We start from the raw sequence: 23,566 nt of genomic DNA on the forward strand, positions 1-23,566 counted from the left end.
CAGTGAATTTGGCACCGGGGACATCATTTTCGGACAGAATTGGTAGGTTTAGCTCAGTAAACATGTCGTTCGTACACTTTTTTTTTTTTTCGTTCGTACACTATTGCACATGAGATGTCATTACCCGATCGTGTCGGGTAATGACATGAGAGACGGAGTATCCGTGATGTCATTAGAACGCGCCTGTGATTGGCCCAGTTACTTCCGGTTCACTGACAGTACCACCCATAGATATAACAAATGCAAGGCTAGATGTCAAATTGTGGTGTCGGCGGCGTAAGTCAGTTACGGCCATCTCATGTTTTGGGACCTGCATATACTGTATGTAGTTAATTCACTGCATCTCTGAGGTTTATGATAAAAACCGCTGAGGTTTATGATAAAAAATAAACTGTTTTAAAATCGGCTGAAGGGTGAACAATTTAGAACCATTTCAAGATCAACGTACACGCTGCATTGACGATGTGGTACAGGTCACGAATGGCACCGACGCAAAATGGCCGGCACTTAGGCGCTCGTCGTTTGTGTAGATGATATCTATATCTATGGTGGTGCGCATACATCCACGTGAAGGTCAGCATTTGCGGCATCAGGGGTTTTATTGCCGTGGGTTTTATCGGACTACAGTTGACTTTTAATCGAATATGGACGGAAAGAATGCGAGCGCGGACCCCCAGCTCCAGCAGTTCATCGAGATCGAGTCTCAAAAGCAAAAGTTTCAACAGCTGGTGCACCAAATGACGGAAGTGTGCTGGGTAAGTATTGAGCTCCCCGGCTTAGCTTTGACAGTTGTAAGCTATGGACGATAGTTAGTTCATTTTCTAAATGAAACTATGATACTAAAATAAGCATTGACGAAACAAACTACGCAAACATTCGTCTATTAGCATAATGCCAACAATATAGCAATTGTTTCTTCACCCATAGTGGAGGCAAAGTCCTACATTGTCTATAAATGATACAATGATTGGGACTCGTGTGTTTTAATTGATCAATGCGTTTTATTTTACACAGTCAATTAAATTAAGTCTGCGACTGCTTTCATGCTCATGTGTTCAAGTGCCTGTCCAAGCGGCGGAATAGTGTACGTCTTTGTAGCATGCCCTGCAAACAAGGATGAGACGAACTTATGATAAAATCAGAGAGGGGTAGAGTAGCCAAAAAAATTACTCAAATAAAAATAAAATCCAAAAAATGTACTCAAGTACAAGTAAAAAAGTATTTTGTCAGAAGAATACTCTAGTAATGAGTAACATTTTGAGTAACAGCTTACTGTTTTTTTTTTGTTTTTTTTTTAACAATTGTTTCCCAGCACAAAGTTATCAATATGAACTGTTATTATTATACTGAACTATAACCTATCACATAACCACTTCAAGCCAAAAAAGTACAAAAAAAAATCATTGAATTCTGGCGAGAAGAAAAAAAATCTGCAGAAATGAAGCATTATTCGTCCAAGGAGCATGAGTGCCCTCTAGTGGAGAAGACATACTTCCTATTATGACACTAAAACAGAGGCCAAGGGGGCCAGATTTGGTGTGGTAAAAATGTGGGGGGGCCAACCTTGGCTGACGTCCTTTACGCAGAACAATATATTTAAGCAAATTTTAGCAAGTCATTTTGTTTGTCACATTTGTTTTATTATATTTTTTAAATTAATAATTTCAACAATCTCGCAACTAGCGTTCTCTTCCGACTCTCGGGCTCTTGCGAAATACTGCTGCTGTGAAATTGAACTAGCTTCAAAAGTTGCTTCAATTTCTTGCTCCATATCTTCCCTGTAATCTTGTCATACATGTTAGCGTGTCTTGTTTGGTAATATCGCCTCACATTGAATTCTTGAAAAACAGCGACTGTGTCTTTGCAAATGAGGCAGACACAGTTGTTGCATATTTTATTGAAGAAATAGTCCAATTTCCACCTATCCTTGAAGCGTCAGCCGTCGCAGTCAACTTTTTTTGTTGTTGATTGTCGCCATTTTAGAAAATTGGAAGTCAAGGATGACACGGGGTAATGTTGCTTAGAGTGCTGCTGCCTTTTAGTGGGTAAATGAGGAGCAGCATTTAGTGTGTAGGCTACTTCATATGCTGGTAGCAGTACTGCTGACCAATTTATTAGGTCTGTGTGCGGGCCAGACAATATTGATCTTATGACAGAGGCTGGGGGCCGGATGAAATTTGACCACGGGCCGCATTTGTCCCCCGGGCCGCACTTTGGACATGTCTGCACTAAAAGGATAATATTCCCGGTTTTCTGTGGTCAACCAGTGCCAAATAAAATCTATGAGAGATTAAAATCCGCGCTTTCTAGTCATGTTGACGGCAGCGCTCTGTGTCAAATACTTTAATTTTTTTTAAAGACGCCATGTGATTGAACAAGCTGGCATGATCATAGAACAGCAAGCTTCAGTCTGATTGGTATAACGGAGACGTGAATATCGTTGTGACCTCTCATTGGTAAAACTGGAAGAGCCACTATTGCAGTCTCTGGCAAAAAAAGTAAAAATCTAATATGTAGATTAAAGAGGAAAAATGTAACCACTATTGTAGCTAAAAAGTAGCGGAGTGAGAGTAGCGTTTCTTCTACAGTAATCTACTCACGCAAAAGTAAAAAGTATGGCTTTGTAAAACTACTCTTAGAAGTACATTTTTCTCAAAAGGTTACTCAAGTAAATGTAACACGCTACTACCCACCTGGATTTAATGGTATTTATTCTTGACCAACCTTTACACATAAAGCAACAATGTTGTCACTCTCGTTGCCTAATTTTTTTTTCTATTTGCATCTTCGGAATGGAAACAACAATTAAAATGTAAGCATAATTTACAATATTAACCTTCATGATACATAGGAAATGTGCTTTCAAACCTAAAGTGCATATCTTAAACCCGGAAGTTAAATCTGTCAATTGTTTTCTAAATATCTGTGAGAAAACATGATTATATATTTACACCAGACTTGTCTGGTACACTTATGTAGCAGCTGATATCAAAAGTGAACCTCTAGTTAATTAAATGTAGTGCTTTAAAGTTTAATCGATAAACTTGAGTAATTCCATTAGAAAAAAACTAAAAAAGCTTTGAATCAAATTTTGCTGCTTCGAGACGAGTATTAATTTAGAGTCGCGTTGTAATAGTTTGTTTTGAAACTGTTTACTTTAGTTTTATTTATTTGGGTGGATACACTGCCCTCTAGTGGCAACAGTGAATATTACGTAACTCATTTAACATGGCTGAATCCAGCTGCTCCCTGTTAAGACCAACATTAAAAAAAAAAAAAAAACATACCTTAAGTTAATGTTTTTTATGCTTTCGTAATTTAGTTTATAGGTATATTTGGCGTTATTTTTTTTGTGGGAGTACATGTTTGAACGATTTGTTAAGGGCATTGTAAAATTAAAAAAAGTTAGCGTTTTATAGCATTTAACAAAGCGGACTTTTGCTATGCAAGTTATCCAATTGTTTTCTTGTACTTAGATCCTTGTTTATTTTTTTATACAGTTTGAGGCCAAGCTCGGGTATTTTAATTCCTTTTTAAATGAAAGTGCAATCCTGCTTAGTTTAAAGAAACACCTCGAAATTTTATTTTGTATTCGCATTTAATGCTTTTTTTTAAAAGTGCAAGCTTAGCAAGCCTTTGTTTTAAACATCCTAAAATTTATTTTCCAACACATTAGACATTCCTAATCCTATTACTTGATTATTCCAATTAAATTGTTGATAGATTAATCGATAGCTACAGCCCTAATTAAATATAAGTGAAATTGCTAATGTTTTCTGGTTCAGCGCAGAAATTCCAAGCATTTTTCTTCACTGTTTACTCAATACATTCAAGTTCAATGTAAACCCTTAATTCATTGGCTGACCTGACAGAGCCGTTCAGTAATTTATCACAGAGTTGCAATTTCAAACTGTCAAATGCTATAGTTGTCTGAATGTCTTGTTGAGAAACTAAGCAACTATTGCTAAAGTTGGTCATTTGCGTCTTCAGGCTTTGATTGATGTTTTGCGTTACTTAACACTCAAACTTGTTTTGCTTTTGTGAGTTCTGAACAATCAAAAGGTTTCAAAGGATGTGGGTGTTATTTTCAAATGTAGCCACACTAGGAGTGGGAACTTCTTGGTACCTCACGATACAAAGCTGACGATAATGATGATCTGACCGTACAACGATTATCGATACATTGGTCAGGAAATCATTCTAGGATATTCTACAAACAACTAATAAACAGAAAAACAAGCTTCTGCTGTGAATTGGAACGAGTTTATCACGAGTAGACGTCCAATCCATTTGAAGTGGGAGGGTGGCAGCGAATGAACATTTGTTCTTTCGCTGCCATCCCTCCCACTTCAAACGGATTGAACGTCTATGGATGTCAGTAGCAGCCAATACCAGGCAATGAGGTAATTTTGCGCCATTTAAGGTCATTTACCTGTTGATTTTCAGTTACTTCCTGTTGATTTTGGGGTATTTTATGGGTCTGTTCCTGTTTATTTTGAATTGCAGAACAGGAAATGACCTGGGAATCTCCCAAATGAATAGGCAGTGACTCAAACTCAACCGAAAATGACCTATAAATGCCCTAAAATGAATAGCAAGTGACCTGTAAATGCCCTGAAAATCGGACAAAATGACTGTGAATGCTCTGGTTTCGAATTAACGTTCCCAGTCTAAATGGATTGGGTGTCGAGCATAGTCAATGCAGTCTTAGTTAACTGAGACAATATTATGGTGGAAGATGTTGGTAGCAACTCCTTGGTTCATTTTTATTTATTTTTTTTAGACATTGACACCTTTTCAAAACGATATCTCAATTCTTAGCAGGAGCATATCGATAACCTTTTGGGATGCAAAGTATCACGATATATCACCATTTCGATATTTTGTCACACCCCTAAGTAACACGGTGTGTTTTCTCCCTATCAGGAGAAGTGCATGGACAAACCAGGACCCAAATTGGATTCCAGGACAGATACATGTTTCGTCAATTGCGTGGAGAGATTCATCGACACCAGCCAGTTCATACTTAACAGACTGGAACAGACGCAGAGGAGTCGAGGGTCTTTCTCGGACAGCATGACAGACTAGCATTGGCACGGAAGGACATTGGCTTAACTACACCCACGTTTCAATCTGACATGTAAACTAAAAAGTGTTTGTTAAAAGTGCCTCAGATGAATACCATGTTTGTTTCACTCTATGATTGCAAGACTGCTGTAGCTTTTTTTTTTATTTTTATTTTTTTTTTAAATCAGTTCACTGACCACTCAACTGATTTTGTTGGCGGAAAACATTTTAGGGGAAGCAAACATGCAAGACATGGTGCCGCCAAGCACAAACACTGCAGGTCAGTTTCATATTACAATGACACCTTGACCGAGGCTGCGTGCTTAACTGTAAAGTGATTTGTACATAAATAAATGTAATTCCAAATGATTAAGTCTGTCATGAGTGCTTCTATTTAAAATGGACAGTCAAAACGAGAAACGTTCTTTCAGCTTGTACAGCACACTAATGTGATTGGATTTTTGGTGTAAGAAGCGGACAAAAATGGAAATGGAAAAAAACACAATATTGGTAAATAAAACATAAAGTCCCTGTAAAAACAATTGAGGAATGGGTAACAAGTCTCTTAGAATAGCTGAACAACATGCCGGGCGATAAAACCATACTTCGGCTGCTCGAGGCGTCTTTTGTTGTCATGCTTCTGCTCATGTGCGTTACTATAAGGGCTCCTCTGGAGAACAGCCGCACAAAATGATCGGATATGACCACAAAAACAAAAATGATTCGTGCTTTAGGATTTTGGTCTGAACCTACCATAAGGAGGACTGAGGGAAGAAAAGAAATTCGAACAGGAGATGGAAGCTGTGGAAGAAGGATGGTAAGGAAAAGAAAAATGCCAGTCTGGTGGGAGAAGGAATGATAACAGAAAAGTACAACTCCTTGCAAAAAGTATGGAATCACCAGTCTCGGACGAGCACTCACTCAGACAATTTATTATGTAGAACAAACTCAGATAAAAAGCTTGAAAAAATAATTAGTTCAAAAGTGCAACTCCTTGGCAATCGGAAACACTAAAATATGAAAACATTGTGGTGGTCAGTAAATGTTACTTTTATAGAGCAAGTGCAGGGAAATCTAGAATCAATCCATTCTGAGGAAAGAAAATCTGGAATCATGAGAAAGAAATAGCAATTAAAACACATCTTTAGTATTTAGTTGCACCACCAATGGCTTTTATGACAGCTTGCAGTCTCTGAGGCATGGACTTAATTAGTGACAAACAGTATTTTTCATCAATTTGGTGCCAACACTCTTTGATTGCAGTTGCCAGATCATCCTTGCAGTGATGTGTACCCCCCCCCCCCCCCCGCCCCCCCAATTTCCACCACAGGTTTTCAATAGGGTTGAGATCTGGGCTATCTGCAGGCCATGACATTGACTGGATGAGTCTTTCTCCAAGGAATGTTTAACAGTTTTAGCTCTGTGGCATGATGCATTGTCATCTTGCAAAACGATTTATTTATCACCAAACATATTTTCAATTGAAGGGATAAGAAAACTGTCTGAAGTTTCAATGTAAACTTTTGCATTTATTGAAGATTTAACCACAGCCATCTACCCAGTGCCTTTGCCTGTCATGCAGCCCCATATCATCAAGGGCTGAGGAAATTTGGATGTTTTCTTCATGGAACGGTACGAAACAAAAGTTCATCATCACCTTGTCCAAATGTCCAATGCAGATTCTTGACTCATCGCTGAAAATAACCATCATTCAGTCATTCACGGTCTATGATTGCCTCTTGTTCTTTTCTGTTTAGGTGTCAATGATGGTTTCCTTTTAGCTTTCCTGTATGAAAATCCTATTTCCTTTAGGTGATTTTACACAGTTCTGTCACATACCTTCACTCCAGCTTCCTCCCATTTCTTCTACATTTGTCTTATTGTACATTTTCTGTTTTCAAGACATATGGCCTTTAGTTGATTGTCATGACGTTTGGATGTCTACCAGTACGCTCAACTTTGGGGCTGTTTACGTGGTGACTCTCCGAGAATATGAAAAACTTCAAATTTGCATTTATATGGTTCCGTCTCCATTCGAACAATGTTGCAATTCCGCATGAAAACGATGTAGTATTCATGCCAGGCCTAAGAGGGCAGTGCAAATTTACAAGGCGACAGTGAATGATGCACTTTGACCCCCGCCCGGAAAAAACATGCCCGCCCACTCCAAGCAATAGCATTTTCCTTTTGCTCCAAAAGGCACATAAAACGGAAATAATTCGACATATTTAAATTTAAAAACATTAAAACAGTCAATTAAAGCCGACGTTCCGCCATTTGCTGTTTTTAATGTTTGATAGCACCGCCGCGCACGCCCATGTGACGTGTGCGAGTGTCTCCGTCATCAAAGTGAAGGCGGTTTCCATTCATATGAACGCGCTGCGACACCCGTAATCGCATTCTTCCACTTTAGAGGCAGGATTCAGAACTTTTCGTCTTTGCCTTCCGTCTTCGCCGACACCATATGCACTCGGGGCCATTCCGCTACACACTCATTGTGTCTTCGTGCCGCAGAGTCGCCATGTAAACTGCCCCTTTAACAACCTTGCCATGCTGTTTGTACTTGGTCAACATTTTTGATACAGCTGACTGAACAGCCCTCATCTTTGGCAACAATACGTGTAGAGTTACCTTCTTCCAGAAGTTGGATAATCCTCTCCTTGGTCTCGAGACATTTGTTGGAGCCATGATTCTTGTGAATCCGCTTGGTCCAGCAGCCCTCCAAGGTGTGATAACTGCACTGTTTTTAACTGCTGACTAATGAACGGAGCTAAACTGAGGAAGGGGCCCAATCAAGGAAAAGAAATTGACTGGGTGTGTCTGTATCTTCTCAAAATGGAGTGATTCCATATTTTTTTCGTCAGAATGGAGTGATACTATATTTATTTCCCTGCACTTGCTCTATAAAAGTAACATTTACTGACGACCACAATGTTTTTTATTCAATTCTTTTAGTGTTTCTGAATGCCAAGGAGTTGCACTTTTGAACCACTTTATCATTTTTTTCAAGCTTTTTATCTGAGTTTGTTCTACATAATGAAATGTTTGAGTGAGTGCTCGTCCGAGACTGGCGATTCCATACTTTTTGCTAGGGTTGCAGAAGCAAGTGAAGGCTGTAAAAATGCTAGAGAACAAGTGGAAGAATAGGTTTTACTAAAGAAATGATGGACTCAAGGATTCAAGTGTTGAAAAAAAGTGATAGGATTCTCTGTTAAAATCAGAAGGAGCAGATACCAGAAAACGTGAAAGCACATTTTTTTTTGTTGCATTTCATTTCGTGTACAGACATTATACTAACTTTTGGCCACCATGTGTATGGTTCATAAGCTCTTTCTTCAGGGCGCTTTCAATTGCCGTGAGACCAATCCACCTTTGACACCTCCCCCAGAGGGTGGCTTCACTTCTCTCACAACAGGACTATCCTGTCCGTGGAGGGCCGCATAAGGCCGGGGATCCCAAGGTAGGGTCCGGGGTCCCTTCCTCAGGTAAAGGGGCATGGAGTCCCAGCTGAAAGTTGTGTCCTTGAAGGCGTGCAGAAGAAAGATTCCCAGCACGATGGTGAGGAAGCCACTGATGGTGCCCACTACGGCACCAGCGTTCATGCGTAGCCATTCCTTAAAGAGGATGGCAGAGCATGCTATGACGGACGTGGTGAAGAACACGTAGTAGATGGGCGTGACGATGGAGGTGTTGAAGATGTCAAGGGCCTTGTTGAGGTAGCTGATCTGGATGCTGACACACAACGCCAGGCAGACGAGCAAACTCCAAAAGAGGGGCTCCTTCAGCACGGCCGTCCCGGCCACTAGTTCCTTAATGCCAATGCCCAGGCCCTTGACGCAAGACACGGACAGAGAGCCAATGGCGGAGCAAATCATGATGTAGACGAGCACATTCTTCTGTCCAAAGCGGGGCGCCACGATAAAGATAAGCACCAGGCTGCTTCCCACAATACAAGCAGCGAACACAATGAAACCTAGTGGGAAGAATTTAAAAAAAAAAAAAAAAGTTAATAATCTGCACAGGTGACTAAACAATTCACAATCTGGAGTGTCCAAACTTTTTTCTCCAAAGGTTGCTTTCAGAAAAAAACAAGACAAATGGCCGACTTGAAATCCTTCCATTTGTTGTACAGAGGATCGGGATCGGGTTAAAAAAAGAAAAAAAGATTGGATTATTAAAATGTATTAAGTTCATTGGCTACCATCGACGACAATGGACATCCAATCCATTTTGATGAGAATTTTTACCCCCAGTCAAATTGGATTGGACGTGTACTGCCGTCACTGGCAATGAAACATGATACCTCAAACCAGCCTTCCCAGTTTAAATGGATTTGATTTCTATAACTGTCAATGGCAGTGAATGAGGTAGAGGTATAAGGATATTATGAAATACACATTTATATTTACACTACAGAAAAACTTTGCAGAACAAAGACAAAATGTCCAGCAACAGCAAAAACGTCACAAAAAATACGACCAAGATAGCTGACTTGATCACATTGGATTGCTTTTTATACAGGTTTATTTATGCAAAACACAATACTAAAATTCTACATAGTTTCCTACATTGTCAGGTTTTAACCCATAAATTAATGGAGAGGAACTATTAAATTGACTAGTTTATCTTGTGTTAAAGGTTTTTTAAGATTCTTGTGCAGACAATATTCAATGTTATGTTCATAATTTGCTGCGGGCCAATAAAAACGCGGCACAGGGCTGCAGTTTGCCTCATGGGCTGTAGTTTGGACACCCCAGGTCTAAACGATATGGTTATTTTTTATTTTTGCCGTTACAATCATCAGGTGAACGGCTCCTTAACAGCATTGTTTTTGACCATTTTAGGTAAACAATGTGTCTGAACGATTCATCAACAATAAAACATATAAATTTGATAATCCATTAGTTGTGGATTAGTCGACTCCTCATGAGTCAAGACCGAACAGAAATACATTTTAAAAATCAGTAATGTACAGCTCTTTAAAAAAAAAAAAAAAAAGAGGAAAAAAAAAAGAACACTCACAAAAAAATTGTATTTGGTTACTTCCCACTATATGCCACATACGATGGTATGAAAAAGTATCTGAACCTTTTGAAATTTCTCACATTTCTGCATAAAATCACCATCAAATATGATCGGATCTTTGTCAAAATCACTCGGATGAAAATACAGTGTCTGCTTTATCTAAAACCACACAAACATTTGTAGGATTTCATATTTTAATGAGGATAGCATGCAAACAATGACAGAAGGGGGAAAAATAAGTGAACCCTCTGCCTAAGGAGACTTAAAGAGCAATTGAAACCAACTTTTACCAAAAAATTTACAATTACTGATGAGGGGTTTAATGCTGCCCTCCCCACTACAAAACACAGACCGGGTAAGAATTGTCTTGACGAGAGGCATTGTCTGATATACATGGTGGCTCGGTCAAAAGAGCTGTCTAAAGACCTGTGATCAAGGATTGTTGATTTGTATAAAGCTGGGAAAGGATACAAAACCATCTGTAAAAGTCTCGATGTTAATCGACAGTTAGAGAACTTGTCTACAAATGGACAGCGTTTGGCACTGTTACTTCTCTCCCAACGAGTGGACGTCCACCAAAGATGACGCCAAGAGTTCAGCGCAGAATACTCAGAGAGGTAAAAAAGAACCCTAGAGTGTCTGCTAAAGACTTAGAGAAATCACTGGGACAGTTCAATATCTCTGTGCACACATCAACCATTTGTAAAACTATGGCCAAGAATGGTTTTCATGGGAGGACAACACGGAGGAAGCCACTGTGGCCTAAAAACATTGTTGCTCGTTTAATGTTCGCAAAAAGGCACTGGGACACTCCACAGACGTTTTGGCAAAACATTTTGTGGACTGATGAAACAATGTGAATTGTTTGGGAGTAAAACACAACGTCATGTGTGAAGGAAAAATGAAACAGCTCACCAACGTCAACACCTCATCCCCAACCGTGAAGCACGGTGGAGGGAGTGTCATGATTTGGGGCTGATTTGCTGCCTCAGGGCCTGGACAACTTGCAGTCATTAATGGAAGAATGAATTCAAAAGTTTATCAGGATGAAAACCTGAGGCCGTCTGTCAGACAGTTGAAGCTAAAAAAAAAAGGATGGATGCTGCAACAAGACAATGATTCAAAACACAGAAGTTAATCAACTTCAGAATGGTTTCAGAAGAATAAATACATGTTCTGGAGTGGTCAAGTCAAAGTCCAGAATTGAACCCCATTGAGATGCTGTCGCATGACCTAAAGACAGCGATTCATACAAAATATTAAATGTGATGGTTCACTTACTTATTTTCCCCCCCTTCTTTCATTGTTTGCATACTATTATCATAAGGGCTGTTCGGTCCCTGTACGACCGGTGTCAGAGTCTGGTCCGCATTGCCGGCAGTAAGTCGAATTCGTTCCCAGTGAGGATTGGACTCCGCCAAGGCTGCCCTTTGTCACCGATTCTGTTCATAATTTTTATGGACAGAATTTCTAGGCGCAGCCGAAGCGTTGAGGGTGTCCGGTTTGGTGGCCTCAGCATTGCATCTCTGCTTTTTGCTGATGATGTGGTGCTGTTGGCTTCATCAAGCCGTGACCTCCAACTCTCACTGGGGCGGTTCGCGGCCGAGTGTGAAGCGGTTGGGATGAAGATCAGCACCTCCAAATCCGAGACCATGGTCCTCAGCCGGAAAAGGGTGGAGTGCCCTCTCCGGGTCGGGGATGAGATCCTGCCCCAAGTGGAGGAGTTCAAGTATCTTGGGGTCTTGTTCACGAGTGAGGGTAGGAGGGAGCGGGAGATTGACAGGCGGATCGGTGCAGCGTCTGCAGTGATGCGGACTCTGCACCGGTCCGTTGTGGTGAAGAAGGAGCTGAGCCAAAAGGCGAAGCTCTCGATTTACCGGTCAATCTACGTTCCTACCCTCACCTATGGTCACGAGCTGTGGGTCGTGACCGAAAGAACAAGATCCTGGATACAAGCGGCCGAAATGAGTTTCCTCCGCAGGGTGTCCGGGCTCTCCCTTAGAGATAGGGTGAGAAGCTCGGTCATCCGGGAGGGGCTTGGTGTCGAGCCGCTACTCCTCCGCGTTGAGAGGAGCCAGTTGAGGTGGCTCGGGCATTTGGTTCGGATGCCTCCTGGACGCCTCCCTGGAGAGGTGTTCCGGGCATGTCCCACCGGTAGGAGGCCCCGGGGTCGACCCAGGACACGCTGGAGAGACTATGTCGCTCGGCTGGCCTGGGAACGCCTTGGAATCCCGCCGGAGGAACTGGCTGAAGTGGCTGGGGAGAGGGAAGCCTGGGCTTCCCTGCTAAAGCTGCTGCCCCCGCGACCCGACCCCGGAATAAGCGGAAGATAATGGATGGATGGATGGAACCTATTAATGTTTGGGTGGTTTTAGTTAAAACAGACACTGAATTTTCATCTGTGTGATTTTGACAAAGATCAGATCACATTTGATGGTGATTTTATGCAGAAATGTGAGAAATTCCAAAAGATTGATAGTTTTTCATACCACTGTACACTATACTCTCTAAGGCAGGGGTTTTCAACCCAGTCCTCAAGGCACACTGTGGGTCCTGGTTTTTGTTCCAGCCGATCCAGCAGAGACAGTTGAACCAATGAGGCTTCTGCTAAAACAAGCCACACCTGACTGCAATCAACTGATTGCACTTGTAAAACACCAGATTGGGGAAAAAGTGTTGTCATCTTGTTTGGTAAGAATGAAATCCTGCACCCACAGTGTGCCTTAGTGGAATAGGTTGGGAACCCCTGCTCTAAGGCAATATACAGTGCTGCTCAAAAGTTTGTGAACCCCCTCAACATTTTGGAATTTTCTATTATTTCAACCTGATTTCCTAATCAATCAATTCAGTAGGTTTTTTTTTGTTTTTTTAACAGTTGTGTTGTCGAGACTAAATTAAAAAGAGTTTTCATCAACGGATGTAGGTGCAAAATTGAACTGTTTGGTCACAACCAAAACCGCCATGTCTGGCGAAAAGTCAACACTGCATACCACCAAAAGAACCTTCTCCCAACAGTGAAGCATGGAGGTGGGAATGTCAAGATCTGGGCTTGCTTTTCATCCTCAGGACCTGGACAACTCCACATAGTCCAGGGAATCATGAATTCTGAGGAATATTGTCAAATCCTAGAACATAACCTGACGCCATCTGTTTTGAAGTTAAAGCTTGGCAGAAGGTGGATCATGCAACATGATAATGATCCAAAGCATTCCAGCAATACAACCAAGGAATGGCTGAAAAAGAAGAAGATTCGTGTTCTGGACTGGCCCAGTCAAAGTCCTGACCTAAATCCCATTGAAATGCTGTGGCGGGACCTGAAGCGAGCAGTTCATGCCAGACGCCCATCAAACCTCTCTCAACTGACTGCGTTCTGCAAGGAAGAATGGGCAAAAATCCCCCAAAGTAGATGTGAGAGGCTGATTAGTCACTACAGAAACCGTTTGGTTGAGGTAATCTCTGCAAAAGGAGGCGCAATATCCTATTAACTGAAGGGGTTCACATACTTTTGCACACATGATATCTGAGTTTTTCTTAAATCGACCACTTTTGTTAAATAAAGAATGACAATATAACTATTTCTTTTGTTTCAGTCCATTATTTGGAATGTCAGTATTGTGGATTTGGGTATAACTTAACATTTAATAAGGTTATTTTAGTTTTTTTTTATAAAAAATCTGACCATCGCTGTGGGGTTCACAAACTTTCGAGCAGCACTGTACGTGTGCCATACCTGGGTCTTTGAGCTTTTCCGCCATGGCGCTGAGGGACGCTACTTCCTCCTCCTGGGGTGCATGCACAACCATGACTGTGGAGCCCAGCACGCATAGCAGGCAGCCCATCTTGCCATGAAGGTTCAGGCGCTCGTTGAGGAAGTAAGACGACAGCACGGCACTGTAGAAACACACATGCTAAGCAGTTCTCAGAAAAGCTTCCTCTACAGTTGCAAAGGACGCTGTGTGTGTTTAAACAGTGTTTAGGTAAGTACTGATGGACCGTTAGGGCTACCTGAAAAGGTTCGATTAGAACAAAGTCCAACAAGAGTGGAATGACACAATTATGAGACTTATGCTTTAATGATAGTAGAGAAAACAAGAATATAATATCAGAATTATGCAAGATTAATTCAAGGAAACGCAGTTTTCAAAGAATAAAATTCTGGGAAGACACCACAAAATTTTGTAAGCATAAAGTCATAAAATTTGTAGGGGCCAAAAATGTCTTTCAAAAAGAAATTTAGAAAAAATAATGAGAGCACCATATTAATATTTTTACTGAAAAAAATGTTGCTGAAATAAAGTATGTTATAGTACCAGGAATACCATTTAATTAAATTTGAAAAATGAAAACATTTATATATAAAAAAAAAAAAAACCAAACAATTTTTCCAAAAATAGCCAACATTTTACAATTAAAAAAACATAATTTAGAAAATTAAATTGATTTAAAACCACAAGAGTGAAGGACTTTTCAGCAAAGTTTTGCAATATAACAGCTATTAGTATTTTAATCATTCAATTAAAGAAACCTGCAACGATGCACTACAACACAACTACTGGTAATAAACAGCTTTGAATTTAAATGAGTTTATCACTAGATGTCCAATCCATTTGAAGTGAGCGGGATGGGTGACTAATTTTGGAGAATTCCACATTATTTCTTGTTGATTTTCCATCACATCCTGTTAATTTTGGGGCATAAATGGGTCGCTTCCTGTTGAGTTTGGGTTACTGAACAGGAAATGACCTGGGAATGTCCCAAAATGAATAGGAAATGATACTCTAAAATGAACAGGAATTGAGCTTTATATGCCCCCAAAACCGGGAAGTGGTCAAGTTTGAGTGCCATTGACGGCGCTAGAGGTCCAATCCATTTTGAGTGTCAAAATAAACTGGACGTCGAGCGCCGTCAATGACAGCCAATGAGCCAACATAGACAATATTCCAGTGGAAGATTTTTTTTTTTTCAACAGAGACACCTTTTTAAAATTATATATCAATTGTTGGCAGGAGCATATCGATAACCTTCTGGGCTACAAAGTATCGCGATCAAGGGCGTAGGTTTGCATAGGGACGGTAGGGGCATAACACTACCAACTTTTCAGGATGCTCAAATTGTCATCACCAACTTTTAAGCAACCTTATTTGCATTATATAATGACTTCAGTTATACATTTTTGGTCATTTAGATTGTCTTCCCATAAGTTGTAAGGATAGAATCGACCCTACCATTATTAAGTGAATTACACTACTTTCACTATTTTTAGACTTACATTGACCCGTTTTCACTTGCTGAATGTGCCGGTCCATTTTTTCCCCTCAAACACGCGTTTGATTGGCTGATGAGTTGCATTTATTTAAAAAGTATTTATTTTCTACATTAAATATTTGCAGCCTATGCAAAGATTTTTTTCAGATAATCATACATTAATTGTAGTCGAGGGAAATAGTTTTCATTTTTTTGTTGTGTTTTGCTGTGCTTGTGGACAAAAGGAATAGTCGTGTTTTACCTGGTAGAAGGCTCTATTTTTATTTATTTTTGTTATACCTTGACTATGATTTATTTATTTATTTAGACAATATTGAGTGGTCTTAAGACAAATGTATATTTTTTGCATTCATGCATAGTTAAGAAGTTATTAAGATCGTATTTATTGTGTATGTTAATATAACTGATGTTCAAATATAGCAATTTGAATTTGGTAATAATGTCCATTTATTCTGGAATTTTTCAAACTGTTTCTTTAGTTTTTGAAAACAAAAGTTTGAATCGAACAGTGTATCACTTGAATCAGTACACATGAAAGTTAGTACAGATTTATTTTGGCATTGATCATTTAGCCTATCAATTAATTTTAGTGATGCACGATAATATATTTTTCAACCGATACCGATAATTTCCTCCTCATTCCAACCGATAACCGATAATGTCAAGCCGATAATTCTATTAAAAGATTTATGTAAAATTTTTAAGTATACCCCAAAAAAATATTACTGCGCAAAAATATAATTTATTGCTTTTTTTTCTCTACATAAATTATGAACAAGTCGTCAATTCAAACATCGAAATAATGACAGATTGTCTGACATTGTGTAATGGTAAACATTTGGCAACAATTACTTAATTAATTAGTAAATACCTAAGTTGCACAAAAATGCCTTTAAAAGTAAGCCATTCCTAACATATATAACATTAATACACTACGAAACACACCTCCTTAAAACTAGTCAGTTTTAAGTGTAAATCTATTGGCAATAAGTGAAATTATCTGCCATCGCTTCAAGTGTATTTCTCTGATTTCTTGGAAGAAAAATAGCTAGCTGAAAATAATCTTAACAGCCTTGTTTTAAGCAATACATTATTATACTTAATCTTAAAAAAAAAAAAAAAAAAACTTGGAACAAGGAAAGATTTTGAATAATATTTGTGGCTACAGAATGTTGATTTAAGAATTTGATTATCTACTGTGACTGTAATTGATCAGAGAAATAAGTTAAATAATTTGAAAAGTGATTGCTAATGCTATATGCTTTGTTGCACACTGTGAAAATGATTAACTCAAAAGAGCGAGATGTCATGTACCCATTCTGCAGCGCTTTGTTTACATTTGGCTTTCACGACATTTGCTTTACAGCAGCTGAACTGATACACGGCAGTACTATTTGGACGGAGTTGAAGCTCGCATCCGCGTGCGTATTGTTTTGTGCCTGAGTTTTGTTAAGCCGAAAATAAAGGCAGCATTACAAAGTAATCTGACCGCTCGTCATTTTACATACTGAATGCATTATTGACTGGCTGACTTCGTTTTCTCCATGTTTAAATTATCTTCTAACCACTGTGCCGTCATGATAAGCTTGCTTACTGGACATCACTTTTTCATGAAGAATGGTGGTCGTATAAACTGCATTATTTTTTATCCAGGGCTTTGGTTCTCGGGTCATTTAGGTAAAAAAAAAAAAAAAAAAACGTGTCTTGTCTCGGCGGCGGCGGTAGCTACGTTCGTACCGGATAATCCGCCCGCCCCAGCCGGTTCGCCGCGGCGTATTCGGGTCCTGGCTCTGCTCACACGCCGTGGGGGAACGCTCGAGAAACCGGGGTGTTCGCCGGAGGGAGGTCCCGAAGCCGGAGAACCGGGCTCGGCCCGCCCCGCCTCGCCGTAGGCAGAGCGGCGGGCTTCGTCGGAAGACGGCTACTTGCCGACTATCGGTCTCCAGTCGTGCCGGTGTTCAGCCTTAGATGCGAATTTACCACCCGCCTTGGGCTGCATTCCCAAACAGGCCGACTCTGTATTGTCACAAGCCCCGTAGTTTAGCTTGTGTTTACAATAGGCTTAGCATTACCGATAGCAGCAGCCTCGTATTCGTTCCAAAACTCTTTGTGATGCAATTTTAAATGGCTGCTGGGTTAGTGGTTTTGGAATGAGGACGCTTTCTTTCTGCCTGGTGGAACTTCTACGGTACATGTTTCGCAGATGGCGAGAGCGTCGTTATTTTAGTAACAGCCGCCATAATATTCAACTACTTCTTGTCGTGTAACTCCACCTCCTCAACCCCTCCTCCCTCAGGGGCTTCAGAGAGGGGAGGGGTTGAGGAGGTGGCGTGCTGAATTCTTCGGTTGCGCACATTTGGAGGCTAAATCAAGTATATAATTATCGGATTGCGTTATCGGTTGAATTTTTTTATTATCTGGATTATCTGTGTGACGTCATAATTGCCATTATCGGCCGATAATTATCGGTGACCGATATTATCGTGTATCTTTAATTAATTTGGTTCATATTGGTGAGAAACGTAGACCTGACCCCCGTTCAATAATCTTTTTGGTCTTACTAATGTCCCGGCCCCTGCAAAAAGTGTACATGCAGGTTATGCTGCTATATCGTCCCTACCAATGTTGAGACCAAACCTACGCTCTTGATCGCGCTATACCACCATTTAGATATTTTGGCACACACCTAGCATTTACTGTCTGCTACACTATGTTGCATCGAGCAACATGTTAGTATTCGCCAACATTCACTTGACGGCTTAGAAATATCAAATGACTTACCTTACGAGCACACTCAAAGCTCCCAGAGGGGTGACGAGCGTGGCCGGCGCAAACGCGTACGCGGCAAAGTTGGCTGCCTCTCCGGCTCCCACTGGAACACAATCAGTTTGTGTTAATGTTTGGCGTGCATGCCATCCGGTTGTCCTCCTGCCCACCATGTGCAAATGTTCTCTTTTTCAGGAATGTTTGGGCGCCCACATGAAGAGGCAAGAGAACAAAGAGCACAATATTGGTGTAGTTTTGAACTTTTATTTAGATACTGGACAATACAGTATGGCGGAAAACGCAGACAAGACTGAAAAAGCAGTTTCTGCTCTTGCACTCTTCTTTAAATGAAACTGCTGTATTTTAAGCCAAAACAACTGTTGTGTTTGATAGAACAATATGTCTATATGCTGCCATAGAAGATTCATGGCGCATTAAACCCCCAGACTATTTTTAATTTGTCCGTTTTACCCTGAAAACCCACGTTTACAGACGTCGCGCAACCGCTTTTGTTTCAACCCAGCCATAAAACAAAGGTAATTAATGATATTTATTATTCAAAATGTCTGTCGTTTTTAGCTTAGAGTCATTAATTGATGTCTCATATTTTGTTTAAAAAAAAAAAAAAAACTTTCAAAAATTATTCACTCACATATTTTAAACTTTTGAACAGATTATGCACAATGAAAAAGTGGGGTCTGTAAAAAAGTCACCGATATCTACCTCATAACTATCACTTAATTGTATTTTTTTTGTTACTGTCACATTTTCTCTGATATGTTAGGTGATAAATAATGGATCCAAACAAAGAAAAATTGGGGGGAAAAAAAAAAACATTTAAAAGGGTAAATACATGAAAAAGAAAATCTCGACCACTCCTTGATGTGTGTGATTTCTGCATTGCGACCCTTGTTACGTAGTTTATTACCATGTTTCACCAATAAAATCCCCAAAAAATCCGGCTGTGGTCATTCACATCTGTGTCTTGACACTCGATAATACATGCTACATGGAGTTTTTGGATTGAAACAAGGTAAGTACGCGATAATATCTCGGTAAAGTCATGGCATCTGAATTTCTGCTCTCGCATGCTCTCACCTCCAGATAGGGTTTTGCTGTTTAAAAAAATTTTTTTTTAAACAATGCCCTCCAGTTCAAAATTTTTCTTCCACCCAAAAATTGAGATTTTAAGCTTTCCAATGATGTATCACACATGTATATAGGACAATTTTGAGTTTGGCCAAATTGGGGGTCTCAGAGCGGTACTTCAAGTCACCTGAGTGTTTTCCGTCATATATATATATTATATATATTTATATATATATAAGGGCTGTCAAACGATTAAAATTTTTAATCGAGTTAATTACAGCTTAAAAATTAATTAATCGTAATTAATCGCAATTAATTGCAATTCAAACCATCTCTAAAATATGCCATATTTTTCTGTAAATTATTGTTGGAATGGAAAGATAAGACACAAGACGGATATATACATACAACATACTGTACATAAGTGCTGTATTTGTTTATTATAACAATAAATCCACAAATGGCATTATTAACATTCTTTCTGTTTAAGTGATCCACGGATAGTAAGACTTGTAGTTCATAAAAGATAAATGTTATAGTTACAAGTTATAGTAATTTTATATTAAAACCCCTCTTCATATTTTCGTTTTAATAAAATTTGTACAATTTTCAATCAAAAGTAGAGTTAATATAATAATAAGAAGAATAAAAATAACAATAATAAGAATTGAATGACCAAACTCTGAGTAATGCCAGTTCACTTTGCATTGTTGTTTAGCTGTGTGAGAATAGGGCCTCATTACTATAGACTGAAGTGCTTTTCTTTTTGTGAACATTATTTTTTTGGAGAGATAGCAATATTATTTTTGTTGTGCTTTCACTAAATGATACTTCTGTTTGTAGTGAAGGAGTTGCAGAAGCTTATGCCAATAAACGGCGCAGCCCAAAGAACGCCTGTGTCCACTCGCCTTTATAACAGATATATCTCTCTGCATATCTTACCCAAAATACAACAAGAGACACATAATTGCCCCTAAAAGAAAGCAAACTTACCGAAATATGTGTGGAGCACAAAGCAACAGCATAAACGTCTCACAACTACTAATTCTCCCACTATTAGAAGGAAGGCAAGGCAAGGCAAATTTATTTATATAGCACAATTCAACACAAGGCAATTCAAAGTGCTTTACATCACATGAAGACCATAAAAATCACATTTAAATCAATACAACGTAAAAACCAAGACAAAAGATCGCATTTAATCACAGAATAAAAATAAATAAATAAGGAATAACATTAGTTGCGCTGCCCCCAAGCGGCCGATGGCATTCTCTTCACTCTTAATGTCCATAAACGGCGTCATTGTTATCTGTTTGAGGCAATGCGAGAGCGGCTCATTCAATCCATGCATTAATTGCGTCAAATATTTTAACGCGATTAATTTTAAAAAATCAATTAACGCCCGTTAACGCGATAATTTTGACAGCCCTAATATATATATATATATATATATATATTTAAAAATGTAAATAAGCTCCGCCTTTACTTCGCGGATTTTCGATTGTCATGTGGAGGGAGGATGGGTGGCCCCATTAACCGCGAAAACAAGGGATGACTTTACTACTGCATTCTTGTTTTTGTAGAAAAATTACATGTGAACCACTGCAATTTTAGATATGTAAATTTAACAATTATTGATTATGTATGTATCTATATATGTATATCACTTACTTGAAATAAGTCCAGCCCACCAGAGCCATTCTTTGAGGTAAGCGTAGCCGCCTTGACCTGGACACAAAAAGTTGAGTTACATAAGAATAATAAACAAGAAAAAAATATATATAATAAGGGAGTTTTGTACCAAGTGGTATTTCTCAGTGAAGATAGATTTACAGTATTTCCGAAAGAGCATTATTTTCGTATAAATTGATAAAAATAATTTTTGTGTGTGATTTTTAAAAATAAATAATGGAATCATAACAAAAGTTTTACAAGTTATTATTTTACAAAGATAAATAAAACTATGATTTCTCATGTCTGGTCTGTATGGCATTGTGAAAAGAGAGCGTATTACAAGAAAAGCAACCGTTTTGTAATTACTTCTATCAAATATGATATTAACCAAGAAATTACTGTTGGAGAATTTCGTTTTTTTTTTGTTTTTTTTTGGGCGAGAATAATCAATTGAAAGAAATTAAAAACAATTACAATCATTGACATCCCTCAATTCTTTGCATAATCTCCATGCCTTCATAAATAAATTGAAATTTACCAACCTGATAAAAACAAGATCATCTTATTGGCGGTCCAAAGTATTTTAACAAAGGAACTAAAGTTTTCGTCACTTAATTCATTCTTTTTCACAAGATATTTCAAATAATGTACTTGAAATTCATGGGTGCCAATAATGGTTAATAGAGCTGTATGATAGCAAATGTTTGTTTTCTGGTGAGAAAACATTGTGCAATAAGTTATTCATTTTAAAACAGTTTATAAAATCATAAGTATATAACTAAATAAACTGACTAATTAAAAAAATATATATAAAATAGGACTTTCAAACGATTAGAATTTTTAATCGAGTAATCACAGCTTAAAAATCAATTAATCGTAATTAACCTCAATTCAAACCATCTATAAAATCTGCAATTTTTTTCTGTAAATTATTGTTGGAATAGAAAGATAAGATACAAGACGGATATATACATTCAACATACTCTACATAAGTACTGTATTTGTTTATTATAACAATAAATCAACAAGATGGCATTAAAATTATTAACATTCTGTTACAGCGATCCATGGATAGAAAGATTTGTAGTTCTTAAAAGATAAATGTTAGTACAAGTTATAGAAATGTTATATTAAAACCCCTCTTAATGTTTTCGTTTTAATAAAGTTTGTAAAATTTTCAATCAAAAAATAAACTCGTAGCTCACCATTGTTGATGTCAATAATAATTATGGTGCTAAAACCCATAAAATCAGTCGTACCCAAGCGCCAGCAGAGGGCGACAAAACACAAAAAACACAAGTAACAAGTGGAAATGACACTTTGCTGTCATTTTAATCTGTTCGAGCAGGGCATGTGCGTTAAACGCGTCAAATATAAAAAATTAATTACCGCCCGTTAACGCGATAATTTTGACAGCCCTAATTTAAAATGAATCATTTTCCAATCTTTGCCACTAAAATAACTGTCATTTTACAGATTAAGATTAGAAACATTAAAAACTGAATACAAACCACAAAATTACAATATTAAATTTATAATCATTTGGATACGTTTTGGACTTTCGATTTTATAGTAAACATATTACAACAATAAATGAATTCAGGAGAAAGAAAAAAAAATATATATATATCATTCCACAACTTGGGAAAATCTATATTATTTCATTTCAAATATTACAATAAAATTTTAAGATAATATATATATATATATTTTTTTTTACAAGAATAAAGCAGTTTTAGAGAGAGAGTAAATGTATTTCACCTGCACAAAACCCATAGAATAAAAGGTTTTTTTTTTTTTCCAAGTATTATTATCATTATTATTTCAAGAGAATAAAATTGTGGAATTAACCCGTTATATTAAAGGGCAATAATTTAATTAATTGGCTGCCATATCCAGTGCCAGACGTCCAATCCATTTTGACTGGGAGAGTAGGTTGTGATGATTCGCTGCCAGCCTCTCCCAGTCAAAATGGATTGGACGTCTAGTCCTGTCAAAAGCACTAAAAGATGAGCATTCACAGTCCGTTCTTCTAGTTTAAATGACTTACATGTCAATGGCAGTCAATAAGTTAATAATGTGCCCTATAACGGGTTAAAGGACATTCCGATTTTAATTTGAAGTTTCTGGAGTTATGAGTACCTGCCCTGGTGGATCCCTTGCTGGCCAATCGCAGGAGGCCTTTTTTCTTCAGAATGAAGCTGGTGCCGATAAAAAGACTAGAAGACACGGCCAGAGAGAGGCCAATGTAGAAGTCTACACGACCTGCTTCCATCTGAGACAAGAGTCGGTACCACGGGCTGTTATAAAGTAGCTGTCACACATTTCTTGGCAGAAAACATTATCCCCCTCCTCCACTACGACAAACACACAAGCCGTGTTTCCACATCACATGACAACTAGCCTCCGCCTGCAAATCGAATAAACTCAAACTACTTTTTGGGGTGGCGACTAGAACGTCACGAGTGGAGGAAATGAACAACTTGGCATTTTACTTGGTTTTAAACACGTCAAAAATATTTTTAAAAAAATATTACGAAGAAAATGAGTATGGTCCGTGTACCTATCGGCCATTAATTGTTTTCTAATTTTGTTTAAAAAAAAAAAAAAAAAAAAAAAGCTTAGTTGGGTTTGTCAAAAAATAAAATATTTTTTTTTCCTGTTTCTTGATTAAAAATTG

General features: G+C 38.5%; 2 protein-coding genes across 3 annotated transcripts; one reads left to right on the plus strand and one right to left on the minus strand.

Moving 5' to 3' along the window:
- Positions 1-535: 535 nt before the first annotated feature.
- timm8a (translocase of inner mitochondrial membrane 8 homolog A (yeast)) lies at positions 536-5,257 on the plus strand. Its single transcript, XM_057850454.1, has 2 exons — positions 536-755; positions 4,927-5,257. The coding sequence occupies exons 1-2, from the start codon at positions 645-647 to the stop codon at positions 5,086-5,088; spliced, it is 273 nt and encodes a 90-aa protein (XP_057706437.1). The 5' UTR covers positions 536-644; the 3' UTR covers positions 5,089-5,257.
- Positions 908-23,458, minus strand: zgc:101583 (uncharacterized protein LOC494104 homolog). 2 transcript variants are annotated; one of them, XM_057850452.1, is made up of 6 exons: positions 23,029-23,458; positions 20,884-20,940; positions 18,139-18,229; positions 13,823-13,983; positions 8,366-9,040; positions 908-1,104 (listed from the first exon to the last, which is right to left on the minus strand). In XM_057850452.1, exons 1-5 carry the CDS (start codon positions 23,159-23,161, stop codon positions 8,403-8,405), a joined length of 1,080 nt encoding a protein of 359 aa, XP_057706435.1. In that variant the 5' UTR covers positions 23,162-23,458; the 3' UTR covers positions 908-1,104; positions 8,366-8,402. The 2 variants fall into 2 exon arrangements, with proteins under 2 accessions (XP_057706435.1, XP_057706434.1); XM_057850451.1 differs by lacking the exon at positions 908-1,104 and having other exon boundaries at positions 6,382-9,040; positions 23,029-23,457.
- Between the last annotated feature and the right edge of the window lie 108 nt (positions 23,459-23,566).

Source organism: Corythoichthys intestinalis, chromosome 11 (assembly GCF_030265065.1).
Source record: "Corythoichthys intestinalis isolate RoL2023-P3 chromosome 11, ASM3026506v1, whole genome shotgun sequence".
In the NCBI taxonomy this organism is placed as follows: Eukaryota; Metazoa; Chordata; class Actinopteri; order Syngnathiformes; family Syngnathidae; genus Corythoichthys; species Corythoichthys intestinalis.